The 23,265-nt window shown below is 47.7% G+C and overlaps 1 protein-coding gene across 1 annotated transcript in view; it reads right to left on the reverse strand.

The window, feature by feature from the left end:
- jag1b (jagged canonical Notch ligand 1b) overlaps positions 1-22,866 on the reverse strand; it is a 28,027-nt gene extending 5,161 nt beyond the window's left edge. Inside the window, exons 1-22 of the mRNA XM_076743605.1 lie at positions 22,505-22,866; positions 21,970-22,275; positions 15,224-15,275; positions 12,527-12,784; positions 11,967-12,027; positions 9,490-9,620; positions 9,273-9,392; positions 6,856-6,969; positions 6,649-6,762; positions 6,438-6,551; positions 5,966-6,012; positions 5,302-5,475; positions 4,732-4,882; positions 3,621-3,785; positions 3,386-3,499; positions 3,130-3,243; positions 2,855-2,968; positions 2,276-2,392; positions 1,506-1,533; positions 950-1,035; positions 257-370; positions 62-171 (exon numbers count right to left, since the gene is read on the reverse strand). Of these exons, the coding sequence (XP_076599720.1) occupies positions 62-171; positions 257-370; positions 950-1,035; positions 1,506-1,533; positions 2,276-2,392; positions 2,855-2,968; positions 3,130-3,243; positions 3,386-3,499; positions 3,621-3,785; positions 4,732-4,882; positions 5,302-5,475; positions 5,966-6,012; positions 6,438-6,551; positions 6,649-6,762; positions 6,856-6,969; positions 9,273-9,392; positions 9,490-9,620; positions 11,967-12,027; positions 12,527-12,784; positions 15,224-15,275; positions 21,970-22,275; positions 22,505-22,561 (2,661 nt within the window). The 5' untranslated portion in view covers positions 22,562-22,866. The remainder of the gene's footprint in view (positions 1-61; positions 172-256; positions 371-949; positions 1,036-1,505; positions 1,534-2,275; positions 2,393-2,854; positions 2,969-3,129; positions 3,244-3,385; positions 3,500-3,620; positions 3,786-4,731; positions 4,883-5,301; positions 5,476-5,965; positions 6,013-6,437; positions 6,552-6,648; positions 6,763-6,855; positions 6,970-9,272; positions 9,393-9,489; positions 9,621-11,966; positions 12,028-12,526; positions 12,785-15,223; positions 15,276-21,969; positions 22,276-22,504) is intronic.
- Between the last annotated feature and the right edge of the window lie 399 nt (positions 22,867-23,265).

Genomic DNA, 23,265 nt, shown 5'->3' on the forward strand with positions numbered 1-23,265 from the left:
CAGAGCCATCGTAAATATTCCACCTTGACCTCGTAGGCAGAGTTAGTTTGTCTACACATACCTTTGTGCACACAACTTTCCCATTGGAACAGTGGCAAGTGTTGCAGTCTTCGTCCCATTTGACTCCATCGGGGGTGACGTGTCCATTAACAGAGCAAGGTTTTCTTGTCACTGTGTTAAATGCAACCACAGTATTAGAAATCTATCACATACTGTGTGTGTGTGTTACGTAGATTTGTCTTTTACTGTCTTATACCTTCTTGACAGTGGGGGCCAGTCCTGTCTGGTGGACACAGGCAGCGATATCCATTGATCTCATCCACGCAGGTGGAGCCAAAGGCACATGGAGAGGACTGGCACTCATTAATATCTGTCACAGAAGAGAAGAGCGAGAGGTAAAGAATGGCTCCCTTTGGAATTAAGAGCACAGCCAGACAGCACGCAAATATTGGGTTAAGCAGTCAGCACACAAATCTAATTCCTAGGCTAAATTCACTGAGGTCATGTGTCATTAGAACAGTACATACACATACACACCAGCTAATAAAAAACAAGCAAACATGCTTTAAATCAGCCCTGGACGTTTTTGCCCCATGCAGCTTTATTAAAGGCAGCATCATTAGCAGGTATGCAGGAGCTAAAGGCTGGACTTAGCAGAACAAAGGCTTTGCAATGGGAAAGAATGTGGCCATCTGAAAGCCTTTAAGAGGGAAAACAATCTGTGTAATCAGTGTCAGAGAGCATGGCTGATTAGCTGTTGGCCTGCTAAGCCGGTTTCCCCCGGGGACAGCAGCAAGGCCCGGTGGAGTGACACCGAAATGGCTCGGCCTGGCCTGCAGCCCAATGCACAGATAATTGACCGGCTAGACCTCCATTTGGAGCGACGATGACGGTCTGGGCCCGATCTAACGGGGATCAGAGAGGAGTGGGAGGCAGGGTTAATACTCACTGATCCGACAGTCTGGACCAGCGAAGCCTGGGGCGCACTCGCAGCGGTACCAGTTATCCCCATCGACGCAGGTTCCGCTGTTGTAGCTGCAGGGGGAAAAAAAAAAGGGGGAGTGAGACTTCAGTTTGTATCTCGGGCTTGTTTCACACCAACATCTATCAATGCTGCTTTACTACCAAACCATTTGAGGCTGGGATTTTCTCACCAGTCAGCATACAGTAACGATTTCTCAAAGCTAATCAAGGCAACCACTTTTCAGACTATTTAATGGACAAGTGTGGGTTTGGGAGCGAGCTGCATTGGCGTGTGCCTAATTAAGTGTCGTGCCTGGGAGTTCACAAAAGAGGGTTAGTTGATTGCTTCTCAGGAATGACAGGGATGGGTGTATGCCTGGTTCTCAGCAGAGACACGGCAAGAAAGAGAGAGAGAGAGAGAGAGAGAGAGAGAGAGAGAGAGAGAGAGAGAGAGAGAACCTGCAGGTGAGAAACTTCGATGCAGGAGGAGCACCCTGTTTACATCTGTCTAAAGCTACAGGAAATGTTTGGCTTCCACTTACCATGGGTGGGGACTGCAGTCGTTGGTATCTGAAAGAGGAAAAACAGAGAAAGGGAGGGAGAGAGAGATAGAATGTAGTGAGTTTGTTGTGTTTTTTTTTCTTCTTCTCTCTCGCTCATGTATGACTGTTTAGTGCACATGACAGCAAAGAGCACGTCTGAGCTTGCGTGTGCAGAGGCGTGTTGGGCCGGTCGCGCCTGGACTCCACACTGCCTGATTACGCTGCCTTATTAACAGCACAGAGCAAACAACTGAGTTGGCTCTCAAAAGGAGTTCCAGCTCCCACCGTCTTCACCGCCGACAACACCTCCACACCCAGATTCCCACCCCGGCTCTTCCTCCCTCCCTTACAAAAGTTGGGGAATTCATGTTTTGCAGTACATGCGTACAGGGAAGCCAGGGAAATGGAGGAAGGCTGCAGAACAAGCCGACATGTCACTGTTTGGACAGGAATGCAACGACGAGAGGGGTGTGTTGGACGAGGAGGAGGGTGGGGGTGGGGTGTGGGGGGGAGAAACATCTGTCTCCACTTTCCTGAGCCCCTTTCTCCCTCCTCCTCCTCCTCCTCCTCCTCCTCCTCTTTCTCCTCTCATGGCCGGCAGCAGCCAGAAAGAGAGGAGATTACAAAAAAAAGTTTCAGAGTGGGAGAGTCCGATTTAATCAGATGCAGGACTTCACCTCTGCACTAGGTAGCAGGAGGTTTATCATCATTTAATGGCAATAACTGTCCGCCTTTATCCCATCCACCATTTCCCTTTAAATAACACTTACTCTGGGTGCATGTGGGACCCTCCCAGCCTTCTTTGCAGACGCAGGTGAACGACTCTCCAGTCACCACACAGGTACCTCCATTCTCACACGGGTTTGGAAGACAACTTGAGTTTTTGGCTGAGAGAGGGGAAACAAAAAAAAAAAAGAAGTTTCGTTTTGTTAACACGTTTTTTTTTCCTCCCCCCACAATCTTCAGAGGATTAGCAGCGAAATCAGCGCTCATAAAGCTTAAACAGTCACAGCAGACTGCTGTTGGTTTGGCTTTTTTCAGTCGGGTTTCCGTTTTCTCTGAGGGAATCTGCATTCCACGACTTTGAAGTGCATTGTCAGTGCAATCAGGGATTTTAAGCGGATGTCTGTCAGCGCTCACATGAGAGGGAGACATGGGCAAGGAGGCAGATGAGAAACGAGCGAGCGTTGACAGAGTGAAGGGATAAAAAACTGTTTGTGGACTTCGCAGATCTGACAGATCTGATTAATATCTGGGACAAGACGGAGCTCTCCCACACAGCCATCTTCTGTGTGTGTGTGTGTGTGTGTGTGTAAATATGAACATTAGACCAGACCGCCGTGACTCACCTATGTTACACGTCGTACCCTCCCACCCTGGGGAACACTTGCACTGGAATGTGTCCCCCTCGTCGTGGCAGGTGCCTCCATTGTTGCACGTGGCTTCATCGCACTGACTTTCGCCTGGGGGGAGCATTTAAAAAAGGGTTGCTTAAGTTGTGCACTTACATGAGTGTGAATAAACACATTCAGTATAGAACATTGGGCAATTATATACAGCCATAAGCACATACCATGAGCCTGCACAGACAGACTACACGGGTGTGGAAAAAATAAAAACTTACGGGAGTGGCATGTCTTTCCCTTCCAGCCATTCTTGCACTCGCAGAAGAAATCAGTCACCAGGTCTCGACATGTCCCTCCATTATGACAGGGGTTGGTGCTGCAGTCATCGATGTCTGGTGGAAACATCGGACGGGAGCGTGATTTATGTATAGCACATCATCAGTTCGACAGTTTAATGTTGAAACATGGATTGAACAGTCCCATGAGGGAGGTGTGGTCTTGTTTTGAAGTGGCGGGACAAGCAGTCCTACTCACTGATCTCGCAATGGTCGCCCTCCCAGCCGTCGCCGCAGATGCACTGGTACACGCTGACTTTGTCGATGCAGGTGCCTCCATTGCGGCACGGGTTACTCTCGCAGTCGTTGATGTCTGAAGTTTAAGAAAAAAAAAAACGAGTGAAGGACATGAAAAATGTGAGATTGGGTTTTGGAGCCAGTGCGACCTCCATTACGATTAGTTGTGCCTTGAATGCTGTGGAATCTGGTCTTACTCTCGTGGCAGTAGGTGCCTCTGAAGCCCTCCTGGCACTCGCAGCTGAACTGGCCCCCGGCTTGGCTCCGGCAGCGGCCATGAGGGCCACACACATTTGATGAAATGTAGCGCTCTCCTCCTGGCGTGCTGTTGGACGCCACGGCGACAGTGCAGCTGTCAATCACTGTGGAGAGGAGAGATCATTAGACAGTGACACTACTGACGAAGCCTCTTTGAACAAACACTCGTTCTTAATCTTCTTCCAAGTGATAAGAGCGGAATCCTGTTCATTGTTTCCAATCAGACTCGTCTATTCCAAAAAAGGAGTGAGGGAGCCAACAAGTGACAGAGAGAGAAAGGGTGAGCAAGAGAGACAAAGAGATCTACGAGGTAACGGGACTTTACAGATAACGGCAACAGCTTGGTTTCCTGACAAAAACAATGTCCTTTAAAAAAAGCGGAGTGATAGAAGAAACAGCCATAAGCTGTTATGCTTTCATAAGCAATTCAGAGTGATCTTTTTCACTCTGCGCTGAAATCCCTTCCTTTCCCCCTGTCTGATCAGGTTAGGAGAGCGGGGTGAATGTGCTCCCCTGTAATCACTTAATTCTTGCCAAGAGCAGAGAATCTCACCGTCTGGTATCTGACTCCGTGGTTGGTCCACTCACTCAATTACACACATGCACGCGTGCACGCACACACACACACACACAGAAAAAATGCGCACATTCATTGAGGGGGGAAAAGAAGAGGTAGCCCACCAAGTCATTACCAAGAACACACACAGTGCTATCAGCCTTTTGCCAGATTTTCATGGAACTCAGAGGAGGGGAGAATCACTGGAAAAGCTTTGCTGAGGAGATGGAGGGGGGCATTCATCAAGGGAGCTACACTACACTACAAACACTATAGAAAAAACGCTCACCTTGGCCAAGAACCTTGAGTGCATGAAACTAAAATATAGGTATTGCCCTCATGGGAAAAATGTGGGCAAAGTGTTCAGGCAAATGGTGAAGACCTGGCCTTATTCTGAATTTTACTACAGCACGCTACGCGGATCACCTTACAGCAACGCTCTGGAAAAAGACAAAGAGCGAAAAGCTTGTGGTTACTGCATGCAGGAGACGTACCTTTGCACGTGGTGGTGCGACAGTGGTCTTTGAGGTGAGAGCAGTTTTTGCCCTCGTAGTCCTCCGGGCAGGCGCAGTAGTAGTCTGTGGCCAGGTTGAAGCAGGGCGCTCCGTTCTGACACGGGTTGGGTGAGCAGTAATCGATATCCAGCTAGGGCAGAAAGGTATTGAATAGAGAGGGGTGAACCTGATAGCTGACATAGTTTCTGCTACACTAAACAGAGCAAAACCCACAGCATCCTCCCTACAGGCTGTGCCAGGAAACAACACACGCACAGCACTTGGAGGAAGGGGAAAAACAAGGCAGAGACAGAGGAGCCGTCCTCTGAGTCTGGGCTTCAGCACTGTGGAATGTATCCCGCTGTAGCCAGGAGCAGCTTCAACAAAGCACTCCCTTTTAAAAAGGAGGACTGTGGAACAACAGCCATTTAAAAGGGTGGGGCAGGAAAACTTTACAACGAACCCGAAGATACAGCAATGCTGGCAGAAAGGAGGCTGTAGGGGAGGGCAAGGGCTTCTGATGCTAAATGATAGCAGAGAGGATGGATGCATGTGGGAGCCGTGTCTCACCTGGCAGAGATTTCCCGAAAAGCCAGCCAGACAGAGGCACTGGAAGCCGTTCACTTCGTCCTGACAGCGCCCGCCGTTCAGGCACGGCGAGCTCGCGCACTCGTCGATGTCCCTCTCACAATGCTCGCCGGTGAAGCCAGGGGGGCACACGCAGCGATAGCCGTTTACCAAGTCCTGCCACAGAGAGAGAGAAACCGGGGTGAACCTCATACAGCCACAAATTTGATCAACTGTTTCGACAGGGTGGGGTCCAAACAATAACTGTCAAACCAGAGAACAGAGCGAAGAGCGAGGCTGAGAGGGGGGAAGGGCCGCGACAAGTTTGGAGAACATTATCACAGCTCTACAATTATTTCAACACATTTTCCTGGCACGGGCTCAACACAATAATGTTTATGGTAATTCAATCTAGTGTGGTCTAGAAACTTGTGTGTCCCTCCCTTAGAAACCCCTCTGAACCCACTCCCCTCAGATTTGATTTCAGCGAGGAATTCCACAACAATTCCACTGTCGGTTTGGAGAGAACAATTTACAACAGCTATTTATATAACCGCTGTAAATGTCTCGGGCTTCAAGAAAAAAGACACGATAAAACAAACAAACAAGCTGGTAAACAAAGCGGCGATACCAGATAAAGCTGCACGGTTTTTGACCTGACACATACCTTGCAAGTTCCTCCATTCTGGCATTGGTCCTTGCAGTCGTTTATATCTGCACGGGAAAACAAATGTGAGGATTAATTCTGAACAGCTTGACTAAATAGTCTGTCTTTGAAAACAAGTCTGTGCTTTATGTTTCCCATGCTAGGGGCCTTTAAAAACATTGTCGGAGCTAGAGAGCACTCTGCAAGAGTTGGATAACATGGAGGCACAATCAGTGCAACACAGAGTATTGAGCAATCCTGTGTGCTGCCAAGTGAAACTAGTCCCGGGATTGTTTTGAGCCACCTCTAATCACCACAGCCTTGGCCACACACACAGGGCTAATAATGATACAGCAGATTCATTTTCACTGCAGGGAAAGGCTGCACTTGTCCAACTGGTTGCTTTATGCCTTCGTATTACAGCTTCAATGCAGAGAGAAAGAAATAAAGGGGGCAGGGGCTGGACAGCTGCAGCTGACAGCCGTATACTCACTGATGTCGCAGTTCTGCCCCGTCCAACCAGGGACGCACTCGCAGAAGTATCCACCAATCAGGTTGCGGCACGAGTTGGCATTGACACAAGGCTTGCTATCGCATTCGTTGGCGTCTAGAGATGGAGAGAAAGGGTTTGTGGCATTTGCACGTGCAGTTGACGGGCGTGAAGTGGTGGAAAGGGGAAAAGAGGCTGGGGGGGGGGGGCTCACCTATCAGACACGTCTTCCCTGTCCACTGCGAGGGACAGTGACACTTGTAACCGTTGACCAGATCCTGGCAGGTACCTCCGTGATTGCAGGGGTTTGGAGAGCAATCGTCAACGTCTGAGCAGAGGAGGTCAATTCCGGTTATTCAACATGTGTTTTTTTCTGTGAGGATACTGACATTCAGTGGGTGCTGGTTGAGTGCAATCTTACTGATGGTGCAGGAGGGGCCGCTCCAGCCTGGCGCACACTGACATTCGTAGCCCTGGCTGGTCTCTGAACAGCTCCCTCCATTAGAGCACGGATTGGACAGACAGGCATGTTCCGCTAGAATGAGAGAGAGAACGTTTCTGAAAACAGGTCACACACACCCTTGTGAGTCATTTCAAAGAAGAAAAATCCACCCTTGGTTACTCCTTTCATTATTTATGACACTTATTTTATAATTAAATTTGCCAAATGTACCCTGTTGGACAAACCTTACCCTTTTTGGCTGATAACCTGATATTTAGATTGATGTTTTTATGCTAGCTGCCATGACAGTATTCACTGTGACATCATGTGGTTTACATTTGCTCCATTATTCACAAGACAACAAATCAGATGCAAAAATGCATTTCAGCTCCTGTGTCCAGGGCCTCTGTCAGCAGAACATGCCCAGGGAGTTGAGTCCTTCCCTCACCCATCACCTACCCCTCCTCCTCCCCGGCCCAAAAGCCCGCTCAAAGTCCCCCCATCTCACTCTCATTACCCGCCCGGCAGACCACACCACCAGGAAATCATCTTTCATGCTAAGTTGACCTGACCAACGCACCGTGACTTCCCTCTGACTCCCCGCCATTCTTCTTCTGAGAGGCGGCACAAGATGAGAGGCTGGAGGGAGGGGGAGCGGGAGAGGGGGAGCAACTACCCTGGAGTTTCTCCTTTATGGACAAGTTTAAGGATGAGTGGGTCCCAAATGAATCAAAAATGAATGATTCACTCTGGGAATAACTAGACAGTTAGAGGTGATCGGTGGACGGCTCTTGGTATGCTGTGGGGCGGAGGGAGGGCAGAGGATGCGGCGCTGCACCCTGGGGCCTCTGTGTTACAATAGCCTGACGTATCCCCTGGTCGGAGGACCTCCTGTTACGGAGGGCACGGTTTCCTGACATCTCTGCAGTTAAGCTGTCAGCACCCTGCGAGGCTCAGATTTAATGAGGAAAAAAACCATCATCTCCATGGTAAGTGTTCGCAGCAGCTGAACCTTAGCACCACACCCATCTGTCTCGAGTGACTGAGGAGCGAAGGGATGACCGGCCCCTGAAGATCAAACCGGTGGATTACCTGACTTGGGGGCCACTGGCGCTGAAGTGGAAACAGATTATTGCCGAGTTACCACCTCCTCTGATTACAAACTCGAGGCACCTCTGACCTTTTGTCTGTAAGCTCAGCGAGCCCACAACCTTCCCACTTATCACAACTGCAAGCACGAGTTTGAGACCCCATGAGATTATTGAAATCTTAGGTTCCAAATGTAGATTGTCTTAAAAGTAAAACAAATAATTAAAAAGGGAAATTCTGGGAATCTCTGAGCTTCTCTGCTCCATTTGTTTGACAAAAGTTGTTAACGACAGCAACATAATATTCCTTCAGTCAAAGAATGGTCAAATTGAAGCAGCAGAGAACAAGCTATTCTGACCTTTGACTGGCTCCTACATTTCCCATAATGCGACTTGATAGCATCTTTTATTAGATCCTCCACATCTGGTGACCCAGATGACATCATTAGGGTTGTTTCCTCAGGCATTAGAAAGCTCCCTACACTGTTGCAGACGGCATTAAAAGGTATACTGCGCAGGTCCAGCTCAAAGCCACCAGCCCCAGAACACACACAGCCCAGTGTACCCCCACCTGCAGCATCACATACCTACATAAGGCAGCGACTCAAGAGGGGTGAACCTGACTACCTGCAGGAAACTGAGGGATGATGTATCTTAATCAAATCATGTGTTTATCATGTGTTAATGTGTTGTTTGTGTGTATGAACAAACGGCTACACTAATAGTTAAATTACTGGCTTTAACCACCCATCCACTTAAGCAGTACAGTTCGTTAACAGGCACAGTACTAAAGTCATGATAATATCATAATTATAATGCCTAGTAATCTGCCAAGTTGCAGTCAACAAGACAACTGCAACATTGTTGGCTAATTGTTATTGTGCCCAGACAGGAGAAGTCAGGGGAGCTCCCCGAGCTTCAGCCTAGATGACACAGATTACAGCGTCAGCCTGGTCGCTACGCTCATTTTTATTAGTTATTGCCTGGGGGCTACACACCCACTGCCCAAAGGCTGCAGCTCAGAAATGTCCCAAACACAGTGAAATAAGAAGGAAATGAGAAAATACTGGCAGTGGGCAGGGTCTCTGCAGATTAATACACTGCAACACATTTTTAGTGGATCATAAGTGATTACTGAGAGGGATTACTTCTGTATGAGTCTGCACATTGTTTAGCAGAAAAATCCTGCATAATACACCTTTCAACAACTGCTTTCACAGGCTGAGTAGTACTCATGCCCTTTAAAACTTGCTAGGAATAACAAGAAAAGTTCTGCAAGTTATCTTGCAGAAGATCAGTGAAGCTCACCTCTCTCACAGTTTGCACCCGAGTAGCCCTCAGCGCAGGTACACTGGTACTTGTCAGGTCCTGTGTTGATGCACGTCCCTCCATTCAGGCATGGCTGGTGAGTGCCACAGTAGTTCAGATCTGGAAAAAGAGCGTTTCACACAGCTTCAGTTTGTTTTTCACACAACACGGGCCGCACCTACAGTGACAGCAACTGAAATCAGAGATAGGAATTAACCTTTATCGCAAAGGTGGCCGCCCCAGTTGGTGTCACACAGGCACTGCCAGGGCTCTACACAGGTGCCATGTACACAGCCAGGGTGGGGGATGCACTTGTCACAGTACTGGCCCTGCCAGCCATACAGACACCTGCAAGACACACAAAGAGCCGTGCCGTTAGGCTCAGAGGTGGGACATAAAATAGAAATCAGCCCGCACGCACGCACGCATGCATGCACGCACGCACGCACAAACACACACACACACACACACACACACACACACACACACACACACACACACACACACAATGCTGCGACACATGCTGAACATTCAGGCAAATTCACAAAATCACAGCGAGGTCAGATAATCCCTGTGGCACCTGCAAATGCTAATATCTTAATCTTCTGTTGATTCCAAATTCCTTCACAAGCAACGCAGCCATAATCTGAACTTGATGAACTACACTTCAGCATATACAGCATGGAGCTGCACAAATGAAACAAACAAAGAGGCAGTATTCTTGCCCTCACAATTGGGCTGTGTCTTAAAAGACCACAAATGAATCTTAAGTAGCAGGGTGTTTATGCAACAGCTTTTAAACAATACTTGGGGACAGGGAAGTAGAGGAGTATTTAGCATTTTACCAAACAGAAAAAAAACAAAACACTAAATTACAGTTCCATTGGGACCTTTAGCACAGCTAACATTAGCATGCGGCCAGACGCTCCCTTTAACAACACTGTGCCTGTGGCTTGGCAGTAGCGACATCCTTGCAGAGAGGAGCGCTCAGCCCTCCTCTCGACTGTTACACTGCTGCTCATCCCGGTTCCCATGAGTCAGGACTCTGGCTTGTGCCCCAAGGCTGAGGAGGGGAACACAGCTCGCTGACCACTGAAATGTCCAGGTCCATAATTACACTGATAATGCTGCCCTTTTTCTTCCTGGGCTCCATAATTAAGACGGCAATCCAGCCTGGCTGATAAGCCTGCTCTTTAAAAGGTGGCGAGGTGGCAATACAGTTGCTGTTGTGGAGCCTAGCGACAGGAAACACAGTGTCCCCCTGGGGGAGCGGCGCGCTGATTAGCCCCAAGAAACGGACGGACTGTAAAAATAAACGCGGTGGTTAAGTAAACCTCAGTCTGTGATTAAAGAGGCTATTCTTAAAAGTGTGCTAATCCTCTCCATGAGAAACAGAGCAGGACTCCCCAGCGGGATCCTAAATCATTTACAGTTATTACACAGCAAAATTACTGGGGAATGTGACATTACATTGTGTAGCACTGCCGATGCACGTAAAGGTTTTAGCCCTCAACATGAAAACAGACCTCTTTTAAGAATCTGTATGTTGTGGCTACACAGTTAATGCTTTTCAAACCAATTTTCTACTGTGGCAATCTTGATACACAGGTGCACTGTAATTACTGCATTGGTAACAATGCAAACTCAGGGTATCATTAAAAACGTCACCGCTGAAAGAAAATCCCACAGAGCGTCATTAGCTGTGGCTCTGCTGACATAAAGTGAGTGACAAAGAGGCTGCCCTAGGCTGCAGCCAATGTTGCTATGTACTGCTGTTGTTTAACACTCTGCAGCAGCTCAATGATGGGAAACTACTCAGTGACTACAACAGCAGCAGAGCTTGCTTGGAGAGTTTGTTGGCAGAGTACATATAAAACAAGTTAAACCCAGAGCTTTAAATATAGCCACACCTGTAGAGAGACTAAAGCAATGGAACCTCCTGTTCTGCCAGTGGCCACACAAGCACTTACAAGAAACCTGATGATGTCAAAAGCTTGGGAAAAACAACAAAGCTGCGGCACAAAATGAACAAACCTGATCGTCCCTGTGCTTGATTTACAGCCAAATCAGACAACTAAGAAAGCAACCAATGCCTGAGCTGTGGGAAGAGTCGGGCAGCGCGAGGCCTCCTCCAGGATGAGGATGAGATACAACTGTTACTGCACACAATGCCCCAGCTCTGATATCCATCTGCGCCTGGCTTTTCCTCTGGCTGTGTGCATAAACAGCATTAGGAAGCCATTAGCTACACAAACAATACACTTTAATGCTCATCCGAATGTTACACACGATTTGACTGATAACGCTTGCCTCATTAGAGGGAAACGCATAGGCTACATTTCCAACATGGAGTCTTGGCAGTTGAGCCTCTGCTTTCCTCAGACGGGCAGCTCTGGTCCAAAGCTCCATGAGAGATTTGCAGCTCAGCCTGCATCTCTGCTAAAGCCCGGGTACTGATAGTCTTTTGGCCAGAACACCAGGCACGTATAGGGAGAAATCCATGCCATGACAGAACTGGTGCCTGGACACGATCCCTACATATCTGACTGATCCGCACCACATGCTTCTGGCACCAGCCTCCATAATAAGTAGAGGCACTTGAACAAAGCATGTTTGACATTTTACATAGTAAAAATGCAGTAAAACGATCGATAACAGACTAATAAAACATAGAGAGCAGCCTTAATCACTTACTTGCACCCTCCTGGCTCCTTACAAGATCCATGTTCAGTGCTGCAGCCTTGTCGACATATAGCTAAAAGAGGAAGAAGAAGAATCACTGCCTGGTAACTACATTCAAACTTAGCTCCATTTTTTTTATCACATTTTAATTATAGCAGTAAATGATATAAATCCAGCCTGCGAGAATAAACTCTGCTGTGGACAAACAATCACGCCGGGTCTGCCATTTGACACAGTAAAATGTTTAACAAGAGCCTGACTACTTCCCGGGCTGATTTCCTGGGGCTAAAGGTTTATTCCTGGTCATACAGGCAATGAAAAGCTTTATTTGAATGGAAATGATGAGGAAAATGCCGTGAGAGTGAAGAAACAAAGCGCTCCATTCAATGCAAACCACGCATCAGACAGCGTATCAGCATGAATCACAGATTACAGTCTGGCTGCTAGCTTTAGACGTCTTATTCATAGTCATAAATACTAATCCAACTGTCTCGAGCCGCTGTCTTGATCAGAATTTCCATTTCGAGGTGATGTCACCTGTCACTACATGCTGCTGTTTCAGCATGGCTTACCTGTGTTGCAGTCAGGTCCGGACCAGCCTTCCAGGCAGGTCTTGTTTCCGTTGTAGTCACATGTGTAATGCCCGAAGAACTCATCCCTGGGCCGACAAAACTTGTTGCAGCCGAAGCCGTAGTAGTGCTCGTCACAGCTGACCCGGATCTGGTACTCGAACTGAGCCACGGGGCCATTGTGAGTCAGCTTCTGCCAGTGCGGGCTGGGGTTGATCATGCCGGAATGAGAGGCTTTCTCTATCAACTTCCCATCTGCACCTAAAATGTTAATTTTGACATGGTCGTCACACACACAGACCGCAAAATTCTTGTCGAAAAATTCAATTCATCGAATGTTTAAGCCGGGGAGAGGAAAGTGGAATGCAGCATCCTACGTTATGCACTTGGAGGTTGCAGCGTTCCCTGTGATCATACAGTGGGAACCCAAAAATGCCCCAAAAATTCTAACACAAATTGCAGAAGATCTCTTAGATAGCAGATTATATGTAATTAAAGCAACTATGTGTGCTGGAGAGGAAGAAAAGTACAAGGAGGAAATGCAGAAAAAAGGAAAAGGCTGCCTGTAATGAGCACTCTTAACTGCTTTTTTTCTCACGCTCCCTCTCCAACTCTCCCTGGTTGGTTTCTGATTCTCAGGTTTACAGCTTGAGGATATTACTGGTCTCAGATGCTACCCTCTGCATCTGCTCAGGCGAGGACAGAACCGCAGCCGCCATAAATTACAGCGTGAGGAGGACACCGATGCCACAGTCACTGCTGGGAAGCCTGCCAGTGTGCCATCAGCACTTTTTCCAGGATGCCTTTCTCACATGCATTCTTGTAAGAACAGCAGTCAGAAAGTCTTGAGTCAACTCATTTTTACACACTTACAAGAATCTATCTATACTTCAGCTAAGGCCCGGCCTATGTTGTGATTGTGTAACACTTAAAAACACACAGACTTGGACCCAGAGGCAAACTTATTATCACGTCAAACATAACAAGGTCACGGCTCTGTCAAAGGGACAAGGACAGACCTGGGAGTCTGTAATGACACACAAACACACTCAGGAGTGAGCAAACACGCTCGGCCCCATCGCCACACGTTACACTGTACGCATACATACAAGGCCCGCGCTTTAACGCCACTCGTTCACTCGCCCATGGAGCACTCGCTACTTGATATCCAAATCTTCCACCTGGGAGAGAATGAAAAATATGTCACAGCCCTTATTTACTGCACTCACATGAGCAGAGGTGGCTGACCGCTGGGTGAATCGCTCCTCTGTGTAGTATGATGCAATGCAATGCAGTGGGGGACGGCCTGCTGTCATTTATTTACAGTGCTGTGGTGTGTATAGGGGGGTGGGGGGTGGGGTGCACTGAAATCACAGTGCCCGGTAACATTTCGCAGTGGTCTGGAATCCAGAGCTCAGCTGTGTGGCATTTCTCTACCGACTGCTGGCCTGCAGTGTCAGGAGTAGCACATCCTTACTACCTGCTGCCTGGATCGGAGCTACACATAAATCAGGACAGCTTTATAAAGCTCAGAAAGGCCATGCTCCAGCACCAAAGCCATTTTGGACTGTCACAATCGAAACTTTTCAGCCGTGAAAACAGACTCTCAGTGATAGCAAATTAACCTTTTCAAATATAAAAATAACAGTCTTTGCAAATTTACATAAGTATCCAGCTTTTAATTTTGATTAAAAATCAGCTGGTATTTAAATATCAGTTAGGAGAGCCACAACACATGACGCTATGAGAGCTGTGGGCTAGCCTGGTGGAGCTCAGAGGGGCTTAACCAGCATTGACTGTGTACATTCAGGGGGCTTTTCACGCCAATGCCCTAATAGCTCTCTGGGGAGCGGCAAATACAGCAGAAAAGACCGAAACCTTGTTGACCTCGAACAGCCCTGCATAAACAAGCATGGGATAAGGCCCTCCCCTCAGCTGGAATCACCACGCTGTCGCCAATCTGACCGCCGAGCAGCGGGCAGGAATCCCAGCATAGTTAACGGCAGAAACCAAACCTGGCAACCAGAATTTAGATTCAGCGTGTTACTGCCGCGTTCTTCCCACGTTCGTGGGAGGAACGCCCGCGGTCTTCGAGCCGGCACATTAAAAAGTCCCCCACTGTGCATGCTTAGTCTGTAGCCCACCTGTGCCACAGGTAAATCTACCACCCCCCAGCACTGTGACTGCAGGCCGGTCGCAGCGCTGGGCTGGGGGGGCCGGATGAGCTGTGTGTTTCACGCTTCAGTGACAGTGAGACAGTGTGACCCCGACTCTGGCTGGCAGCACCTGCCATCAGTCATCGGCCAAATGAAAACATTTTCATGGTCCCCTCTGTACTCCTCCCCTCCTCTACCTCACCACACTTCCTTCTCTCTGTCCGCACCTCCCCCCACCACCCCATGTCACCCGCCCCGGCCCTGCTTCTTCCTCCTCCTCCTCCTTCTTCTTCTTCTTCTTTTTCTTCTTCCCCCTCGCTTCCCTGTCCTGCTCTCCCGCCTTACAGGCACCTGTCAACACACTTTCTTAACACACGCACACTCAGTGGACCATGTGGAGGAGGGCAGGGAGTTCAGGGAGAATAAACTTCCTTGTCTGACCTTCAACGCAACTCCTCCCAGACGTCGCGGTGAGAAGGGGGGGGGGGGGCAGAAAAGAAAGGGGAAGGCGAGATGGAGATGCCAGACAAGGACAAATACTCACCACCGGTTTCGTTGTTGAAGTCCATGGCTTCCACTATCAAAGTGTAAGACCTCTGAGGAAGACAAGACAGAGAGAAAAGGAGTGTTAGCCAAGAGCAGGACCTTCAAGCAGTCACTGTATCATAAACCAAAACTGGAAACATTTCCATTCCATGATGAAGTGATAAGTGTTTTGTAAAACAGACTGTGTAGAGAACCACAGAGCGGCTGACAGCCTTTTGTTTATTCGTTACCATGCAAACTAACTTGCACCAGGTTCCCACCAGTTCCCCTTTAACAAATGTCACATAGTTGCACTCAACAAAGACATGAACATACTTTCCTTTCTAAATTTATCATTCAATACTGAGCCTTCAAAAAAAAAAATCAAAATCCACAACTTTGTCGTTTCCCACGACCTCACCAGCCTCGCCAGTGACATTTCATCTCCTTCTCGCTGAGTTAGCTCACAACAGAAGCTGCTCACTGTTAACTTGTAACAATGGTCCCGTTGGTCTGATTAAGAGAGGATAAGCTCGCGGCGGTGCAGAGGTCTCTGCGTCGCTGCGATTAGGATGATGGACACATGGGCAGCGGTCTGGTTGAGCTGGACACCCACTGAGCAGGAGGGTGTCCGGTACACCAAAAGGCGGCCCGACAGAGCAGGGCTGCACTGGACACACTCTCAAGTAGCGACCACAGTAAGTACAACGACAGCATATAGAAAAGGATACGTCACCCCGCAGCGCCTAAACTATGTCTCCATCTCAGCCATGATGCTCTCTTTAGGAACCATTTTTCCACGCTTATATAATGTGGCGAGAGGAGGCAGCGAATGGTTTCCAGTGTTCTGAGAAAGCTCAGTCAGTTCTGTTTTGCAGTGTATACGGGATTTCCAATTTCATGCTAATTTCTAAACCTCGGGTGCCATGTGCTGAGAATGCTGTGAACAATCCAAACTGAACTGCTTAAAGACACTGCTTTTTAGGCAAAGTCAACACAGGCGGAAAAAAAAAGTGTACGTGACGGATGGTTAGGCAGAAGAAACAGCACGAGAGAGACTGAATGAGTCCTGCACTCTGGAGGCCTGTCTTGATTTCAGCACTGCCGAAAAACGCTTTGTCCGATTCAGGGTCGGTAGCGCTCACACCGATATCAGCTTACACATCCACGCTGCCCTGTGCCCACAGTCATGAGAGAGCGAACAATGTGTCTGCGAGCGAGCGAGCGCGCGCAACAAAGTCGGAGAGAAAGTATGCGATTGTGAGAAAGTGTAATCCACTTACAGTGCCCGAGCATCCACTGGAAACACCTACTTATTATATTCGCACACATGCTCGCCCCTAGCAGCGCTGCTGGGAGGCATTTCAGAAATCCTGCATCGCCACTGTGGCCCTCTGTGCGGCAATGACTTCATGGTAAACAAACCTGCTTGGAAGAAACCCCCTATTCACTTTCCACAGAAAGGAAAAAGGTATGACTCACTCCTGAAGCCTTTTCATGGCTTCACCTTGTTTTGTGAGCCATTCAACTTTCCATCTTTCCAGGAGACATTCATCTCATCCTGTGCCAATATTTTACTGCAATCAGGGCAGCTATTATTTGAAATGCGGGGTTCATCAGCAATGCGGGCTTTACAGTACACTCTGACTCACAATTGGCTGCAATCACTTGACACACAATTCGAGTGAGTCAGTGGTAATGTGATACCTAATCATCCACGACTAAGACCCAACCTACAGATAGTTACTATATTAACACTAAGAACAAGAGTCCCCTGGGTTCTCATCAGGCATTCAGCAGTATCAAGGTGCCTTTTCCAATAATTCCAGCATGTACAACTGCACTTGAACACATCACTGCAGTGTCTCCGCTCCCAGCTGCATGTTCACATAAGACTTTTGACACATTTTTGCATTGGGGAAATCTAAATAAGAGGGCGACACAAAAGACATCCCACATATATGACACAGTGCTGTCAGAGCGTGGTTAGCTCATCCCGAAAGCAGGAACTCGAATGCAACGTCACTGCACACACACAACCTGAGGAAGTTATCTGCCTCTGAAAAGCTTAGTATTAGTCATCATTGCAACATTAAATTGATGTGCATGTGACTAATGTGAGAAGTTGCAAATGACAAAAACTTGGAAATTATATTTTACTACGGTTAAGTCACCTTTCAGTGACCTCTAAAATCATCATTCCGAGCATTGCTTAACGTTTTACAGGCAGTTGGAACAAGAGGAATGATGGATCCCTGCCAAATGAAAACCAGCCTTGTTCACCTGCTACACAACAAAACTCCACACTGTGTCCAAGACCTGGCTAATGGGAGAAAAAACATATCAGATCACTCCGTGGACTGTTGTCACAAGGCATTCAGCGTAACGAGTTATTAGCTGACTCCTTTGAAGACAGATCTACAAGAACAAGACAACACACCCATGGCTTGCATGATTTTGGACTTGCCTCAACATGGTAGCAATTGCAGCACTGTGATCACCGTCACCACAGACTGATCGCATATTAGCGCTACATAAACCTGAGTACGGCCCACGGTACATAAAAACTTTAAAGTCAAAACAAAGCGGCCCTTCGATACGAATGTTTACTATTCACCAGCTGAGTTCACATCAAGTAAACTACAGCTGAAGATCCACAGGCTTTGTATCATCCAACAACAATGTCATACTGGCTTGATCTGACAAGCAGCCGCGCCATTATTGGATGTTTAGTTCCAGACCAAATAACTGCTTCCAGAGAGTGAGATACTGCCTGACTCCTAATTCACTAACACTCCATAACTCCCCAGCGGTTATCAGCTTGGAACCGTCTGCCACTGCCAGGTTCACTTTTCCCAGGCTCCCAGCTGACTCACAACTTCTCTTTGAACTGCAGAGCGTCCGCGCACACACGTACACGCACGCGTACGAACGCGCGCACACACACACACACGTCCAAGTGCAATAAGTGTGGCCATATGTCTTCTTATCTTTCCTGGCCAAGAAGACACTGTCCAACAGACGAGCAACATGAGCGATAAAGATCATTCCAGTTCGAATCACAATGACCTGCCAAAGAACACTACTGAATCCTCTCAGTAGGGGAATTTTTTCCAGCACACACACACACACACACACACACACACACACAGGCCTCTCATCCTGACCTTAACTGAAAATGGAGCCATTTGATGTACCATTACAAGGTAATTGAACAAACTAAAACAAGGGTATGTCTCATGGAATAACAGGCAAAAGCCAAAGGTCTAAATAAAGGCAAGGCCCCGCAGATTAGGCAGGTCTAGGCCAACAGTCAGCACAGAGGAAATGTCAACAGCCCAGTCAAAGGGATGTTGACCTTCTGTATCAGCTTTCCTGAGTCAATCACTTCAATAGTATCAAACCGAGATCTAACCGATGATTGGGGCTGCTAAGTAACACACCCTGTTTTGCCACAAAACCCAGTTGTGAAAAGTCAGCCCTCATAATCACCTTCGAAGCCACCGGCTGCACTGATGGACTGGGAAGGAGCGAATCCATTGTTTGCCAAGAGATTTTCTTCACAACAAGAGCTGGAGAAAGACTGCTGTACAACCAACAGCTTATAAAATATACTGCAAAGGTGCATCAGCCCAGAGATGGGACAGAACCTCACCCGGATGAAAGAATTTCACCTTTTGCCAACGAAAACAAGAGACACGGCAAACAGATTTTGGATCTCTTGCAAGGCAAACAAGATCAAAACACGAACCCGGGAACCAGGAGTGAAAGTCACATCAAGAATTAAACTAAACAAGCAGCCAGTCATCTGTCTTTTGTGAGGGTTACTAACGATTAAAGGACAGGAAAACAGGGCACAAGTGAGCCACATTAAAATGCTTTTGTATGCATGTCATGCTCCCATACAGCTTGAAACAACTCCGATAAGCAGCAAAACCATTATGTAACGTCAAACCGACACCGGCACTGCAACCAGGCTGAAAAAGGTCCTCGTTAAAGCAGAGGACAGGGTGAGGTAGGGAAAAAAAACACAGAACACATTTCTTTTCCCTCTTTCACTTGAGCAATTTGCACTTAACTGCCACATCAGAGCCGACTATATAAAACAAACATGTCATTACTCCCACAGCTGCCTGCAGTGCTCGCCCTCAAGGCTGAGCCGCCTATTGTTCTGCGACTCACCTGATCTCAGTTCTCAGACAGCTTGTCAACAAATCAATCACAGCCATTCCAACATGTCCCAGGTCTGAGATGACACGCCAGCGGTGAGTCAAGTGAAAGATGGATGGAAGTTATGCTTCGAAACGAGTGCATCATTAAAGAAGATTTAAGCAGAATTAGGGTGCCAGATCAACAAGATTACTCGGGAAAGAAAGTATTTGACAAGTGAGCAGATAAGTGCTTCTAAAAGCTCAATCTAACCTCTGAAGGATTGGACCCCATCCAATTAGAAAAGGCCATCTCTTTCCATGTGTGTAACATGGGTAAATATGCTGAGGTGGCCACAGAAGCAAGGTCACAGTTTGCCTGAGAGCCAACTTCATCACTGCTGAGTCTACTACAACTGCTTCCTGTTGCTTGCCCTGCGCTGGCATTACAGCTGCACTGCCTCTATTATGCTCCGTAATCCTCACTGTAGTCACAGAGGGCACGCCATTGTCCCTGCTTGATACAGTGTGAGGGCCCTCACTCCTCTGTGGGATAAAAGCACGAAGCAGACATGGGTGAATCCACACAGGGGCTGTAACACAGCGATGTGCTAATGTTAAAGATGTCCAGCCGACGGCATTCAGCTGGACGCCTGGCTTTCGCCCTACCTGGTCCGAGGACATGTGTGCGGCCTCATTAAGTGCAGCGGTTACTGTGGGTGGCAAGGTTAAAGCGATGAAATGCCTGGGGTCCAACCGAGCGTGACTTAAACAAAGCCCTTGGCCTGGACAAGAGGCCAGCTTCATGCAGCTCACAAGAGAGGATGAAGGGGGGAAAGAAGAAGAAGAAAGAAAAAAAAAAGCTTCATGAACTCGGAGTACCCAACAACTCAATTGCACCACACTGCCATCTGTCCACAACAGCCAATCAACTGATGAAAAGGACAAAGAGTGATATCATACCTAACCTGACGATTGTTAATGTGCACTGAAGTAAAGCACTTGAACTGAAGGATGAGAGACGCTAACTAGCAGCTCTGTTCTTTCGCAAATCTCAGCCTGGGTGCTCCAAACTCCTGTCTCTGCACACAGACTTCCTAATTGAAACAATGACACAGCTCAACAAATATTCTTCATCTTATTCTGTAAGTTTCAGTAGCAATACAACCCCCTTGTTTTGGTATTTCCATTTATCTCCACTCAATAACATGACGAGAACATCCTCCATTAGGCTGAGGACATGTGAGCCACTGAGTTATGTTGATACATTTTATCAACATGGCAGACAAGGCGGGAGGAAAGAAAGCCAAGTCCTCAAACTTGAAACGGCACCAGGCTTCATTTCAATGTCAACAAGGGTTGTTTTCAAATAGGACTGATTTTCGACCAGTAAGATGAGACTAATCTGGCTCAGGGTGTTCATGCCAACTTAGTGCTGCCATGGCGTGAAAATAAACAGAAACCTTTGTCTTTAAAAAAGGTGTGAGGCGCCAGTGTCTAAGTGGAGAGCAAATAAAAAATACAGGCCATATTGAATTGCACGCTGCCCTGCTGAGAACATTGTTTTACTGGCGATCGGATCATAGTGAAAACACCAACCTAAACGATCTGCTCGGCCCCACAGGTAACACACATGAAAATGAAAGGGAATCGCTCGTGATCTTCCAGTTCTTGCACTTATTCGGGCTGTCTGAGGCCACTGCTGAGCACAATGCTTGAAATTACAACAGCAACTTCCATCAGGATTGAGGTAAAAATAGCCTTGATGTAATTGGACACACACATACCAGCGGACTGTGCTTTTCACCCATCAGGCACAGTGGAGGAGTTTGCGGGCCAAGCTGTGGGGCCAGTCAGTCTGTGCACAGTCCTGCTTTTTTCACTACACTGAAATGTGCTCCAGCATGGCAAATCATCTCTCTTGCAGAGCTACAACACTCCCACAGGCCCGTCAGGCCCGCGTATTTACTCTACGAAGAAGAGCTGACACTTGAGGAAACCAGAAAGTGGGTTTTCACTCTGAAGTTACTGTACTGTGCAACGCGAGCAGCTGCCAGGGGGGGCAGAGGAGGGGGAATCTGTGAGAATGCAGCTCAACTTTTCATCGCCACTGTTTATTTGTTGAATCAAGCCAGACATGGGAAAAATATTCATGAGGACCATTTCAAGAATGCACCGAGCGAGGTGGTTTCCTACAGACTTACAGATGTTGAGAACACACTTTAAAAGGGGGGAATAAACTAAAGTGGATCTTTCTCTTGAAGCATTTTTAATCACACTGATGAGGGTTTTTAACTGAAATCATAATTTAACCAACTTTTCAGATCTCCCAGGGAACACTGGGGTTTCATGATGATCAAACACGACGTCGTTTTAAACATTATTTAGATAGAACAGACAGCCTGGTGGAGAAAAATACCTGCACCTGGTTAATTGGCACAGATGGTGAGGAGACCAGGGGAGAATTCACTGAGGGTTAACTACCAAAAGAGAAACGCTTTGTTTGTTGAGCTTTCGATCCACTTTTTGGGGAGTGAGAATGACTGACGGACAGTAATTGCACAGAATTGCCTGAAAAAACACACTTTTTTTTTTTTTTTTAAAGTCTCCAACTCACCGGCCAGGCAAAACTGAAGGGCAAAACTATCCTGGATTTGTCATTCCTGACAGAGCTCTTGAAAGAAAAGGTATTCCCTCCGAGGACAGGCGTAGATCCCATTCCGAAGCTGCAGGGCCCTGCAGCGGAAACTCTCGACTGGTATTCCTTCAGGCAAACTTTAAAAAACGTATCGCACTCGTCCCGCGTGCACTTTCGATCCGCCGTGTTCCGCGTGCCGTCACAACACATGCCGTTCAGCAGCTCTCCGTTCACATTGTGCATCGATAAGATTTGCAACTCGAATTGTCCAGATCCCTCTGACACCTGTTGGGAGACAGAACAGTGAATGCAGTGGAAAACTCTGACCTCGCTGCAAAGCTCAGCGGGCCGTTTCACATTGTTTGCACTTGCAGCTGCGTGTGGACACAATTTGTTTGCATGAGGTTTAGTTACATGTAATGTTGTGCGTTAAAAAAAAAGGCGACGCATATGCAAGCAAAGTGCATCCAAACGGCTGAACTGAGTGACCCTGCCGCTGTTTTCAGCCACATACCTTCGCGAGAAAGCAGAGGAAAAAGGCAGCAACGACTGAGCCCCGTCTCAAAATCATGCCTCCGGACTGCTGTTGCCACTCGTTTGTACTAGTCGTCTGGCCGACACACGGCACCAGAGCTCTCCTCTGGTCTAAACATGCACGAGTGGGAAACAACACTTCGATGAGCGGAGCGCCAGTTCCACATTCATAGGAGACCTCTTCCGAGTATGTCCCTCCGAGCGTCTGCTCTCCGTCCTCGTCCGACAGTTTCCACTTGTTGGTCTGGGGAAAGTTTTCACACAGTGGCCATGCGGCAGCCGAGCCCACTGCTTGCTTGCTTGCTGACTGACTGACTGACTGCTGGCCCGAGTCGGATCTGGCTGCACAAGTTCAACAGGGAGGGAGTGTCTGCGGAGCTGCGGGCCTCCATATTCATGAGCAGGGCCCGCTGAGCCCGCCCCTCTCACGTTATGAGGATAATCATATACTCAGGATCGCTCCTGAGGACTCTTTGGCAGTGATGTGGTGGAAAATAAGAGTGGAAATAATGTGTGACCTGTAGACATATTGATAATCGTAAGTCATCACAACCACAAACCTAAACATGAATGAATTATTTTCTCAGACAAGCATCCGTTGATGCATCTCCATATCTTCTTACATCCCGCGTGAGCTGCATACTTGACTGACCACAATTTATGCTATTATTTTACCTCATAAAGATTTATGTCAGTCTAAAAGGTGGGTAGACCCATTTGAGCTGGTTTTACTGTCCTCTC

The sequence above is a fragment of the Chaetodon auriga genome, chromosome 11 (genome assembly GCF_051107435.1).
Source record: "Chaetodon auriga isolate fChaAug3 chromosome 11, fChaAug3.hap1, whole genome shotgun sequence".
Lineage (NCBI taxonomy): Eukaryota > Metazoa > Chordata > Actinopteri > Chaetodontiformes > Chaetodontidae > Chaetodon > Chaetodon auriga.